Source organism: Saccostrea cucullata, unplaced genomic scaffold (assembly GCF_032062105.1).
Source record: "Saccostrea cucullata isolate Sc308-1 unplaced genomic scaffold, CSIRO_AGI_Scuc_v1 ctg31, whole genome shotgun sequence".
In the NCBI taxonomy this organism is placed as follows: Eukaryota; Metazoa; Mollusca; class Bivalvia; order Ostreida; family Ostreidae; genus Saccostrea; species Saccostrea cuccullata.
Window position 1 is genome coordinate 509,677 of NW_026918875.1, and position 13,339 is coordinate 523,015.

The window sequence follows — 13,339 nt, forward strand, 5'->3', positions numbered from 1 at the left end:
GAAAACTCGAAGGCGTTATTTGACACCCCCATTCCTATCCCTCTCTTACTTGTGTCAAAAGAATCTTATTTGGCATTATTCATTTGTAAAATGCTTTAAAATTGGAGCATATCTTTCAACTTTCAATAAATGTACTGCCACTGGTCCATCTTTTTAGTTTTATAGGTGTATGAGCAGGGAAAGTTAACATGTACTTAACTCCAATCACGTCAGACATACATTCGATGGTGATCGATTTTATGCCTCCGCAATCGAAGATTCATGGGCACAATATAGATTTTGCGCTTTCCGTCTGTCTGTTTGTTAGTTAATCTGTCCGCAAATATTTAACCTTGCCTTGTAACTTTTGAACGGTTGTAAGTGCTATAGCTTTATATGTGCATTCCTTGTGACAATATCTTTCTTTAGGTACGTACCGAATATATATGACCCTTTCACCTTGACCTTGGAGTTTGACATACTTTTCCAAAATTTTACCCACTTTTAACCTTGGCCTTAACTTTAGGACAAGTGGAGCTAGGTCCTTTGTAATTTATATAAATATTTCACATTCCAACTTTTTTGAATACCAAGTTATTGACCTGCTAACCTTGAGGTTTGATCAACGTTTATTTATTTCTTATGACAAGACCTCTCCTTTGGTACCGATATTTTTGACTACATCGAGGAATGGGACCTTTCGGGCTGTCATACAGTGGCATCAGTGTTTCACAAATAAAATATGAGAGTACAGTAGTACTTATTCAAAAGTAAGGGTCAAAATTAAAGTTTTCTAAAAGTGAATCATGTTATAAAGTCAAGGTCATAAGATAAAACATATTGATTTGTTACAATACACTCAAGTGAAGTATGAAAGCCTTAGCACTGATTGTACAAAGTTAATCCCATGTAATTTTTTGAAAAAGTGGGTTAAACTCTAAGGTCAAGAGGTCAAATATATTCATACTCAAAGAAAAGTCTTGTCACAAGGAATCCATGTGAAATATTTTTAGAAGCCGTTCTATCTACTCAATCAAAAGTTACGGAAAAGGTTAACGTTTTGACTACAAACAGGCTAATAACAGACAGACAGACGAACAGGGCAAAATCTACACATCACCGAATCTTAGATTACGCGGGCATTATAAGAGGCATAGAATATTTTAGATTATTTGCCAAATATGTATTGATCATACGATGCCCTTGTTATGTACATCTTACCATGCACTGGACCATAGACATAAAGCGAAGGGTTTCGTTTTATGTCTATGACTGGACATAAAACATGATTGATAGCGGCGCGGATCAAATTTATGCAATTATTCTGTAGATGATTCACTCTCAAGTTAGGGGTGGGGGTGTGGGAAAGGAAGCTAACGTAAACTTTGCAACAATCCTTTGGTACGTTACACGTAGTAAAGTTAAACTCCTTATATGCACAAATGTAAGTAACTTATTTTCACAAGGGTGTATGCATTGACCTCACGAACAGATTATCGGATTAAAGATATTAAGTCTATTTTTGAATTTGGAACTAATAAAACAACGTAATATGCAAGGTTAATATCAGTCAAACGCAAGATGGACAATGAAATAGTGGAAAATGCTTTCAAGGAGATACTGCGCCCTCAGGTAATTCTCTCTCTCTCTCTCTCTCTCTCTCTCTCAATCTTGGAATCTTACTTAATTACATACGTTCTTCCCATCCAGAAAAATAAAATATATCTATTATCGTTGAAATACAATCATGTCTTTGGTTCCAGTTGGAAACAGACACGGAAACTTATTATGACACCGACGGAGATGATCGAGGATACGCGAGTTTGGACGAGACTTATAACAAGAAACCTCGGCATGAAGATACGGGGTATCTCAGTATGGACGAGGGAGGTACAACACAAAAAACGAAGAAAAAACGAAAAATAAAAAATACCGACGGGAAAGGGGTAAGGATTTTTTTTAAGTTAAGGGAATGACAAAAGGGAGATACAACACAGTTCTACAATTGATTAATTACTACGTAAAATGTTATCTCCAATTTAAAAGTCACAATGTTAACCTTTGGTACAGTTGTATATTTAATTTGTTTGAATACAGGCACGTAGCATCGTTTTTGAAAGTGGGGGGGCCAACTCCTGAGAAAAAAAAAATTTTCTTTATCAAAAAAGTTGACTTTTAAAAAAATTATGAAAGGAAAATTGAAACTTCAAATCCAAAATCCTATTTCGTGGGGGGGGGGGGGGGGGGGGGGGGGGGGGGATGTTGTGGCCCACTTTTTTCCGAACTTCCTTTCACACACCTATATTGTGTTGCTTTGTATATACTGTGGTAAAAAGGCAATTTCCAACATCTTTTCAATAGACATTTTCTATAGTAAAGGTAATGTTAGGGAAAAAATGTTCCATCCCCCCTGCCCCCCCCGGATACTACGTGCCTGGAATAGTAAATTTCTTTTCAACTCCTGTTGATAATTTTATATAGATACTCTTTTAAAAAAATTATGAAAGGGTCAAATTTTGATTTGGATGTTGTTCCCACCCATTCCATGCACACACCTTGTGTTGCTGTATACGACACAGGCAATTTCCAACATCTGAAGAAAAAATATTATACTGAAAAGTAAGAAAATGTTCCATCTCCCCTCATCCTCGCAGACCACGGCCAATCCATTCTGTCGAAGATAGCTATTTCATGAAACTGTGGCGAGAAAGGATGACCCCTTCTTTTCGACAACTAAAACATAGATACATTCAAACTTGCAAAAGTTTGACTTAAGCTTAATGTTTCATGATCCGGGGGTCTGGTGAATTGTTTATGAAAAATGACGAGAAACTACAAGACTATCCGACAACTACAACATAATACATGAATTGATATTTTATAAATTATGAGCATCCCATTTAACAAAGATCTGTTATCGAAACAAGTTTTATAATATAATTAAAGGCACCACTTATAAAGCGAGTAAAAATAATTCCATTTGAATGACCTTTGGTTTTGAATCGTTAAAGTATTTTCTTACCCATTCGACAATCGATACGAATAAGGTATATGCATTACAGGCCATTAAAGGTAGAATTCATCACATTAACTCATTTTATTAAGGCTTCAAAGGTGTAGATTGATTAAATAAATGTTCTTACCAACCTCATTAATTCGCACATATAAACAACAAAATACCCGTAGGGTTTCCACTGGAATAAATTTTATTTATTAATCTTTAGCAAATCGCAAAACTTTATACATTTATAAGTAAAAGGTATCTGGAATTCTTTGAAGAGGTAAATATAATTCCATCAAAAGCACAGGATTGGATCTACACAATAATAAAAGTAATTGAAGCAATCGACGGGTAAAAACACGAGGTAAAAAAGGGAACCATGCATGAAATGAAGGAAAAGCGAACAATAAAATCACTAGTTTTTAAATTGATCTTCTTTTTTTGCACTTTCACTTTTGAATCATTGGAAAATTCTTTGGGCAATCAAATCTACGTTAATTTTTCGAAATGTTTATTTCCAACTTTGTGAACTTGTTTGTTTATTGATACGAAGCGATGCGACCAGGGAGGGCGGCAGAGGTATTTATTTGTAAACATGCAATTTTTTTCATTTTATTCTGCGGATTAAGCATATTTTTAATTTATTGCTAAAAACTAAAAAACTAAAGAATTGTTTTTTTCTCTAGAGGGTATCCAAAGTTTTACTTAGAATAGGTGATAAAATTTTATTGTTAAGAGTTTCTAGTCGTCGATTGCTTAGTTTGATTGAAAAGTGGTAGGAAAATCCAATGAAAAATTTAAAAACAATTTGGGTCACATAACTTCTACTCTTCCGTTTCATGCACAGGCTTTATCAAAAATTTAAACATAAATCATATTAAGGACAGATAATACCCCCTAAAAAAATAGCTGCCTGGAGTGACTGGACTGAAAGAAATTCGACCTATTTTGCTTGTAAAGCATGCGAATATTAACTTTTGTAAAATATCAAGAAAATGTTTAAAATTCTTATTCATTTTTACCTTAAAAGAACATGGCGAGTTTTCATTTCCAAAGATTTTAAATAAAAAAAGTTATATCATCTGTCCTTAAACTCAATAATCTTAATAATTACAGATAAGTTTAGAGTGGTTCAACTTTAAACTCAATATACATGTATTTGTATATGCTACGTAAATGTAAGACTAATGAAAATAAATATGAAATCATTCGGTTTTTAATACATATTAAACATTGATAAGCAGCATAATAACTTGAGATAAATTTGACCTTAAAATCGATTTAAATTTCACCTAATCACCTGAAATTTTGTCTCCTTTATTAATTATTATTTTCTGTATCTATGAACCTTGAATATTTTATGAATTAAAATGACAAATGGATTTGCTTTAAAGAGCACATAAGTGATTTGGGTAGCGAAAATATCGACCAGGCAGTGTCAAATTTTATGAAATAAAATGATGAATAATCAAATTTAAAGTACATTTAAACGAATGACTTCCCAATCACAGTTTTTATTATTATTTTTAAATATAACAGTTCATCCCTAACCAACTTACTCATGGTCTACTGTCTAGATAAACATTAAACGTTTCAACTGGGTTAAAAAGTATATTTTTAAAAATTGGGAAGTGGTTGTAATTTCTAATTCACATTATATACATCGGCTCATAACAATAACAGTATTTGGATATTTATTTTGAAAAAAATCGCCATCATATTGATTATTCTTTTTTTCATTCTCTTGCTTTACTATTGCGAATGATAATTGAAAATGTGAGCGATATTCCCAGGTATTATTTTTCCTGGCGATAATCCCGATTGCACCATTAAGACTAAGAGGTTGTGTGTTGTCATTGCGAGATGTCTCATCGCATTCATGCATGTGCTGTAACTAAAAACTAACATCAGCAAAACAATTCCACAGAATTGATCGTCGAGAGCTGTGAAGTTGTTGGTAACCGTATTGATTGCGGGGCTCTATCGCAATCTCTTGTACCAATGTTGACTTTCCGCAAACGGACGTGATTGCGATAACCTCGGGTGTAGGGGCCCAAACTACTCAAAGAAACCTCCTTCTTTTACGTCAGTTCAATCATGAACTGGCAAGACCGACCTGTTTTTTAAATTTATTTGTGAGATGTACTTTATGCCTACAAAAAAAGCAAATGAAATAGATAGTGGAATTTAAATAACTTTCTGTTCAGTCGACTTGTGCAGCGAGATGGATATGAAGGTAAGCCTACCTTTATCTTGCAATATTTAGACGAGAGAAAACAAATAATTTTGTCCTTTTACACATATTTATTGATAAAATAATACAATTTACTTACTATCTGCAGAAATTTTTATAGAGCGCCTCATTTCATCAGTTTCGTAAATTACATAAAAGAAGAGGGGATAAATTTGTACACCAATCATTGATTTCATAAAATGTACGAAATATTCCATTAAACTTGAAGGTGAGTTAGGCCCTAAATGGATTAGCAAATTTCAAGTCTATATAATTTATTCGTTTAATTAATTAGTCGTTACTATCAACGCTCCGCCATTAGAAACGGAAAATTCCTTTACTCTGGTTTCCTGTGGCAAATATTGGCAGTTGAGATCGGCAGTTTGTATTCGATTTAACATTGATAAACAGTGATAAGTGGGGAAGTCTGCCATCATATTTAAACAAGGAAAACAATGTCGATATTCCTGTGGATTGGTTATATCAAAAAGCAAATAAAATGCTCTACAGAATAATTCCCTATACAGTTGACATTCCGACTATCTGCCAGCAATGACAATGAAAGCTATGGAAAGCATCACTAAGGACGCTTCCATGGGCTATTCAAATCCACTTCTCCGATAAACATTCATTGGAATTTAAATTTACACTTTTCATTTACTGGTACTGCATTGAGAAGCTGATTTCTAGCGATTGCGGAAGCGCGACGTCGCCTCTTACATTTAAATCTCTAAATCTGTAACCACTGCAATAGAATGTAGATTTCTACCATGGCGTCGGGCCAGGCTACCAGACATTAGCACTCAAACGTACTGCATAGAAAATACAATTATATAAAATCTATTTATTACGTTCTATACAGAAATCCTTTATAAGTACACTGAACTGCCTTCTAATTTTCGCCCTGACTTTTCATAAGGTGAATGACATTGGTTGTAAAGAGACATTCGAATACAGTAGGTTAATAACGGCCAAACAATGAACATTTAAGAATTTCATTCCACAGACTTTCGATTGATTTGACAGTAGTTTTGTATAGATTAAATTAAGTTATCAAATTATACTGGTAAAAATTTGAAATCTAAAATGTTTTCCCTCGGTATTTTAAATAGAAACAACAATTTAGAATATTCTTGCTGAAAAACCAATCTTTAATTAGTATCTAGGAGTCCCAAGACAAAAAGATATAATACATGTACGTATCTATGTAATGAAACAAAATGTTTCGACGTTTAGTTCATTCGGAACAAAATTCAGTTTTGCTGTGAAAAATATTCAGCATTTTTGCATAGCATAATATCATATAAATATCAATATTAAAGATTCGTTTGATATAGGTCTAATTAGTTTTTAAAACATTTTTCAAGGGGGAAATATTTGATGGTGATCCACTTTAAAGCAGTCGAATAAAGATCATAAATATGTATAACAAATAAAAAGATGTTTTTCTCTAAAAAACAAGAAGTGTATGTGAAACACTGATGCCTCCATATGGTAGCTCATGGCGAGGGGTGAAATTTCTCAAATGCAAGTTAAACTCCGAGGTCAAGGTCAAAAGATCAAAATTTTTGATACTTAATGGTAGGTCTTCTCACAAGGAATACACCTGTGAAATATGAAAGCCTAGTACTAACGGTTCAAAAGTTACGGCCAATGTTATAGTTTTTTTTAAAGTGGGCCAAACTCAGTGGTCAAGGTCAAAAGGTCAAATATTTTTTACCCAATGAAATGTCTTTTTACATTGAATACGTATGAAAGTATATGAAAGCCCTAGCACAATCTATACGAAAGTTATAGCTATGGTTCAAGTTTACGAAAGTTTGTAGTGAAAGTGGGTCAAACTCCAAGGTCAAGGTCAAGAGATCAAATCGGGTGATACCAAAGGAAAGGTCCTGTCACAAGGAATACACTTGTGAAATATGAAAGTCATAGCCTACCACTCAAAAGTTATAGACAAGGTTTAAGTTTCTGCGGATAACCAAACAGATAAACAGACAGACAGACGAGTCAAAAACTATATATCCCGAATCTTTGATTACGGCGGCATAAAAAAGATTCTGCATTCTAAATTTTATGTTAAGCCTAATTTTAATTATTTATCATCGAGTTTTCATCTTTTCTAAAGGATGGTTGGATAGTGCACAAAAATATTTTACACAGTACTGTACATATATCCTGACATTTCTTAATTTTTTTTTTATCTTAAGTCAGCACACCAGGTATTATTAGTAATACACTGTATAAATCCAATTAAAAGCAGAAGGGAGTTTATTTTCCTAGACATTCCTGCTACTCTATATTTATAAACAGTTTCTTTCATCGAGTCTTTCATCTACTCAAAGAGGGAAAACAAAATACATTGAAACTGCCGAATCACAGTATAGAAAGGTCACTAAGCAATTCTAGAAATGGGCGTCTTTTTAAAACCACCAAAGTGACGAAGGCTTCAAGAGAAAACCTTGTCCTTACAAACTAAACCACAATATCACACGAAGTCTACTCTAAACAAATATCTTCATTCACTTAACCCTCTGCATTATAAACCGCTGAATAAATATTTAAGACCTCGCACATTGTTGTAAATATTCGCGGAGGATTATACTGCAATTCACATTAACATCTAATCCTTTGATTGTGTTCTGAGGGACAAAAGATATGCTTTGAAAAAATGATTGAACTGTCATGGTAAGCTTTCAATACCTTCATAATATCATTAGACATCCAGGCGATTGTTGGATACACCTCCAATCTACTGTGCCTCTGAGAAATGATGTTGATCTAGTTTTAAATAAACAGCCTCTGTTTCAATAACACAGCCTCTGTTTCATTTACAGACGCGACCTGTCTTGGAATGTCGGATGCCCACGTTGGTGACGAAACCAGCGTTTCTTCTGCCGATTGACGAAATGCCAAAACATCACAAACGTCAGGCGCTGGGCCTACAACTGCTGGAAGCCAATCCCCCACGTAGTCTGAAGGATCTCCGAAACATCATCGCAGCAGAACTGAAACAGGTCGCAAAGAAGCTCTCCCGTCTGGAAAGAGCATACTATGGAGTGGGAAACAGTATTCAAGACGAGGTCAACCGATTTGTCGGTCCAATTAAAGTTGTGATGCGGATGTTGACCATTTTCGATTTTTCTTCTGGAAAAGTAATAGAGGATGCCATTAAAGCAGGGTTAGATCCCAAAAAATATAAAGGGGATCCGAACAACATTACGTTACTGAAGGATGTATACACAAAGATCAAGCAATATGTGCCTGAAAAGTTCACGGAAATATCGGACTACTGTCTCAAATTATTGTCTACGATAGAGAAATATTGTGTGAGTTTTTATGACCCAGAAAAAGACGAATACTTGGAGACAGCAGCTCACTACCAACAACAGATTAACACTTGGAAAAGTACAATAAGGAATAATCTAGAAAATGTTAAAAAGCTACAGAAAGATTTCCATGAAAGAATCATTCATTACACGATGTTCACCACACCGGTTATCACATTTTGTAAGAAAAACGAATGTGAACAGGTTCCATTTCTTTTCCTTTTTGCAGACGCGTGTACAAACATTCGTGCTGCCATGGCCATTATGACGACATGGCTGCAAGCAGACGAAAACTATCCCATCTTTTTACGCAATGATATTGATGACATGGAACGAAATAAGGAGGATAAGATTCGGTGCATGCGTGACGCCAAGACACGTTTTCATTCTGTTACATACAAACTCAATCATGCTGAAATCGAACTTGATGCCGCGAAGGCGGAAATCGAAGGATGGAAAGAAAAGGAAGAGGCTTTGCGGGTTGAAAAGGACTACCTTTTTAATCTGCAAAGTGAGTTGCAACAAGAATGTGACTTTAAGGAGTTTCGACGCGACGAACTTGCGAAAAACAAAGCGGACTTTAGCCCAGATGACTATAACGAAACGTACGACATGCTAACGGAAGAAATTCGTTACGTTCGAGATCGGATGCCTCTTGTGAAGCGTCAGCTAACAGCAGCGGAGCACAAACTGGAGTGGATGGCTGATAAAAGACATGCATACAGGAAGATTGAAAAAGAAGTGAAGCAGTTTAAACTGGAGCTCAAGCAAGCAAAGGTTGAACGTCAACAAAGAGAGAACGAATTTTCGGAACTAGAAAATGCCCTTGAAGTGGCGAGACGAATTCATCGCTTCAAGACAAGCACGGACGCAGCCGAAAAGATATATTTCTGTCTTCCCATGGGACCAAAGCAGTCACAACATCTGGGATCACTAGACGGTAAATATACATATCATAGCAAAACAGAATACATGTAATTGCCATTGGTTCTCTCAAAATGCACTGGGGGGGTTCGAATATTTAGATTCAAAACTCTACCTCACAGGAACTATGAGGTCAACTTTTCTATCGGAAATATTTGACAATCGACCATGTACATATAGAGACTGGTAACGTGAAAAATTACTAGTAATTAGGCCTATATATTAAGTATATTCTATATTCACAAAAGTCTCTATGTCAGATGCCTAGGTTTATGGCGAAGGATTCCTTGGCTCGCCTGAGTATCTTTAATGAATATTATTTCTGTTATATTTTAGATAAAATGACCAAAGCCATTGGAGTGGTATGCCGTGAAATAGATCAGGACTGGATGCTTCTGTACAGGACGTTGCCATTCTATCCAAAACGAGGTTCTGAAACGATAGAAAAGGACATCGCGTCTGTGAACGTGGAAAGCGCGAGGGGGCCAAAACAAGGGAGAGCAATGGAGGCCCTGACGAGATGGCGACGTCATCACACACGTGCTAAACTTGATGACCTACTTGAGGCTCTCAAAAAAATCAGACGACACGATATTCTGACGGAAATTGACAAAGTTTTGAATCCGCCCAAACTGATAGACGAAGAAGAGCAAGAGATATATGTGCCACCTAGTGTCGCTCCAGAGTTAGTTCCCTTTTACAAAGAACTTGAAAGATACGATCAACTGCGAAAGGCTCATAAAAATAGAAGGAAATCTCTACTTGCTCAAAACAAAAATGCACAGAAACAAAAGACATGATATTTTTTCTTTGAAAGAAAACGAATGTTGTGTTTCAAACATGACAGGATAAAATGTTTTATGTGCATTATTTAGGCAGTTAAGTTACATATTCTTTATTACTGTTACATGATTAAATCCACTCTGGAAGTTTTATTTCTTTTTTATTCTATAAGGAACTCTGATTGAAACAAGGAGTAAAATGGTAGAACTTTCTACTATTAAAATTATGGTAAACACATCAATGGGCCATTGAATCAATATAAAAAGTGCCATCTTCTTTGATTATGTGCTGAATATTGTTATGATTTAGGAAGCAGGACAAGGTATTTAAATACTTTCCTTTTTTCAGAAAAAAAGACAAATTCTATTTGGAAATGCAGAAATGTAAATATTTGACTGCAATAAAAAGTCTGCACCAAATTCCCAAATAAGCAAATAGGGCAGTTATTTATGTGACTCAAAGTATACATGTCACTGACAATAAAAAATGGAAAAAGAGAAATTGCAGTTCTCGGAAATCTGGCAGCCATAAATTAAATGTCAAATAGGATCAGAACCAGTGAAGATCTGATCTATTCTGCTATAAAATTGTCAACTAGAAGTCTATGCAGAGACTGTAGCTCCACTAGTATGAACTTGAAATTACCTTTTTGTTTAAATAAAACTACTCTTAAACTTTCAAGATGTTTTTTTCATTCAAGGAAAGAGAATATCCCATCTTATTCAAATACAAACATTTCTTATGCATTTAAATATCATTTCCAAATCTTATAATATACCTGGATCTGCATTTTAGCAACAGATTTTCAGGAACCAGAAGTCTCTGTCGAGACTGTAGCTATACTGGTTAGTACTAATAACATTTTAGGAAGAGAAAAGTAGCAGTTGGGACTTGAAACTATACAACTTCAGAGCAATAAATAGAATACTGATCCTTGATTAATTCCCTTTAAATTTTGTGGCAGAATTGCAATAAGAATACAAATGTTGGAGTAGCTTTTAATAACATTTTTCATTTTCAATTTTAGTTACCATGGCAACATCATTCAATAAATACAAATAATCAATGAAGACAATTATTTATCTCAGTGTAGTCAACTTGCATGCAACATTATATCATAATCAGAGTGAAACTGTTTTAGGAGATGCATTTTGAAAGTTTTCACAGAAATTTCTATTTTTTGTAATCATGGGAACATCATCGAAAGCAAAAAACCATTATAAAGAATTATGTATCTTAGCATAGTCTACTTATGTGCCAAGTTATATTAATGAATCAGACTAAAACTGTAGGAGGAGTAGCATTTTGAAAGCATTTTTCACAGAAATTTCTATTTTCAGTAACCACGGCATCAACATTCATCAAAACCAATATTCAGAATTGTGTATCTTAGTGTAGTCTACTTGTGTGCCAAGTTATATTGAAATCCGACCAAACTGTAGGAGAAGTAGCATTTTGAAAGCATTTCACAGAAATTTCTATATTTAATAACCATGGCAACACTATGTATCTTAGTGTAGTCTACTTGTGTGCTAAGTTATATTGAAATCAGACCAAAACTGTAGGAGGAGTAGCATTTTGAAAAACTGTTTACACACAGACAGATGGACACCTTACTATATCATAAGCTCTTCTGGTCTCTAACCCACTCTTGCAAAAATTTACCAAAGATTTATAACCTTAGTAATAACAGTTGGTGCTGGGGCAACAAATGTATTCATGGTGAAAAGACAATGACATGGATATAAATATTTTAAACATTTGACTTTGACCTTGAGTTTGACCCACATAAAAAAAAGTAACTTTTGAACAGAAAGTACTAGGGCCTTCAAGTTTCACAGTTGTAATCCTTGTGGCAAGACCTTTTTCAAGATTCCACAATTTTGACCTTGACCTTATTTTTGAAAATGGCCATAACTTTTGATCATTTGGTGCCAGGGGTTAAATATTTATTAAAAAAAATGTGTATTTCTTATGACAAGACCTTCTGCTTGGTGCTTCTACTTTGACCTTAAAGTTTGACCTACATTAAACAAAAAGCCTTGCTCACAATATATGACTGGTGTACTTCTTGTGTCAAGACCTTTCTTAGGCTTTAAACAGCTTTGACCTCATGACCTTGGAATTTAATCCACTTTTGCAAAAAATTACCAAACTTTAACCATACATTTATAACTTTTGAACAGTTGAAGATAGGGCTTTGGTCCTCCTGGCATGCATTTGAACTCCACAAGACTTTCCCTTCAGTATAAATATTTTTGACCTTCTGATCAAAGAAATTGATCCATTTTCAAAAAAAATTTATCACAGCCACAACTTTTGAAATAAAGGCTTTCATATCTCACAAGTTAAATCTTGCGACAAGACCTTCCTTTATGTACCAACAACTTTACCCTTTTGACTCAAATTACCCATAGATATGTTGAAGAGACTTGAAAGTCCCAACCACTTGTTTTTTAAGCATTTTAGCTTCAATATCTAGAATTCTTTGATATCTTGAAGTTTTTTTTCAGCCCAATCTAGTTCAAGATAATGAGGTTCTACTATAATATATTTACCATATATGCAGTTTTTAAAATGAAATAAACATGCTGTAGCATGTACGAGTAGCTAGGCATTTAATGTCAAAAATTGCTGATTGACATGAATATTTGGCATACCCTCTGAACCATTGGGTTCCCATGACATCCCATGCACTTGAGAAATAGATTTTTAAAGGGTACCCCCAGGGGGATTTTAACAATTTAATATCTACAACCCAAGGATGCTTCCACATAGCTTTCCTGGCCCATGGTTCTTGAGAAATCGTTTTTAAATTTGTTCTATATATTTCTATGTAAAACTTGGGTTGGGCATCAACCAGCTTTCCTGGCCCAGGACAACATGGGGAAGGTCATGTGAAGAGGAAATCAGACAATGTGGACATAGCTGGGAACAATGGAAAAAGGCTGCTCAAAACAGAGTGCTGTAGAGGCTTTCAGCTCGGGTGAGCTAAAAAGCAGAGTGCGATGGAGGACTGTTGTTGAGGCCCTTTGTTCCACCAGGAACCAAAAGGAACCATGATAATGTTCTAAGAAATTGGAAAAGTAAACA

At 34.8% G+C, this 13,339-nt stretch overlaps 1 protein-coding gene across 4 annotated transcripts; it reads left to right on the forward strand.

Annotated features, from left to right (window-relative positions):
- The first annotated feature begins 1,496 nt into the window (after nucleotides 1-1,496).
- LOC134273768 (uncharacterized) lies at nucleotides 1,497-10,386 on the forward strand. 4 transcript variants are annotated; one of them, XM_062755988.1, is made up of 4 exons: nucleotides 1,497-1,611; nucleotides 1,743-1,925; nucleotides 8,048-9,479; nucleotides 9,800-10,386. In XM_062755988.1, the coding sequence occupies exons 1-4, from the start codon at nucleotides 1,561-1,563 to the stop codon at nucleotides 10,261-10,263; spliced, it is 2,130 nt and encodes a 709-aa protein (XP_062611972.1). In that variant the 5' UTR covers nucleotides 1,497-1,560; the 3' UTR covers nucleotides 10,264-10,386. The 4 variants fall into 4 exon arrangements, with proteins under 4 accessions (XP_062611972.1, XP_062611978.1, XP_062611980.1 ...); XM_062755994.1 differs by lacking the exons at nucleotides 1,497-1,611; nucleotides 1,743-1,925 and adding an exon at nucleotides 3,463-3,559; XM_062755996.1 differs by lacking the exons at nucleotides 1,497-1,611; nucleotides 1,743-1,925 and adding an exon at nucleotides 4,876-5,216.
- Nucleotides 10,387-13,339: the final 2,953 nt, after the last annotated feature.

What these genes read in the sequence shown, in the direction of transcription:
- LOC134273768 (XM_062755988.1), top strand. Translation starts at nt 1,561, where the DNA reads ATGGACAATGAAATAGTGGAAAATGCTTTCAAGGAGATACTGCGCCCT. An exon ending in AAAATACCGACGGGAAAGGG is followed by an intron (nt 1,926 to 8,047) that starts GTAAGGATTTTT and finishes TTTCATTTACAG; the next exon opens with ACGCGACCTGTCTTGGAATG. An exon ending in ACATCTGGGATCACTAGACG is followed by an intron (nt 9,480 to 9,799) that starts GTAAATATACAT and finishes GTTATATTTTAG; the next exon opens with ATAAAATGACCAAAGCCATT.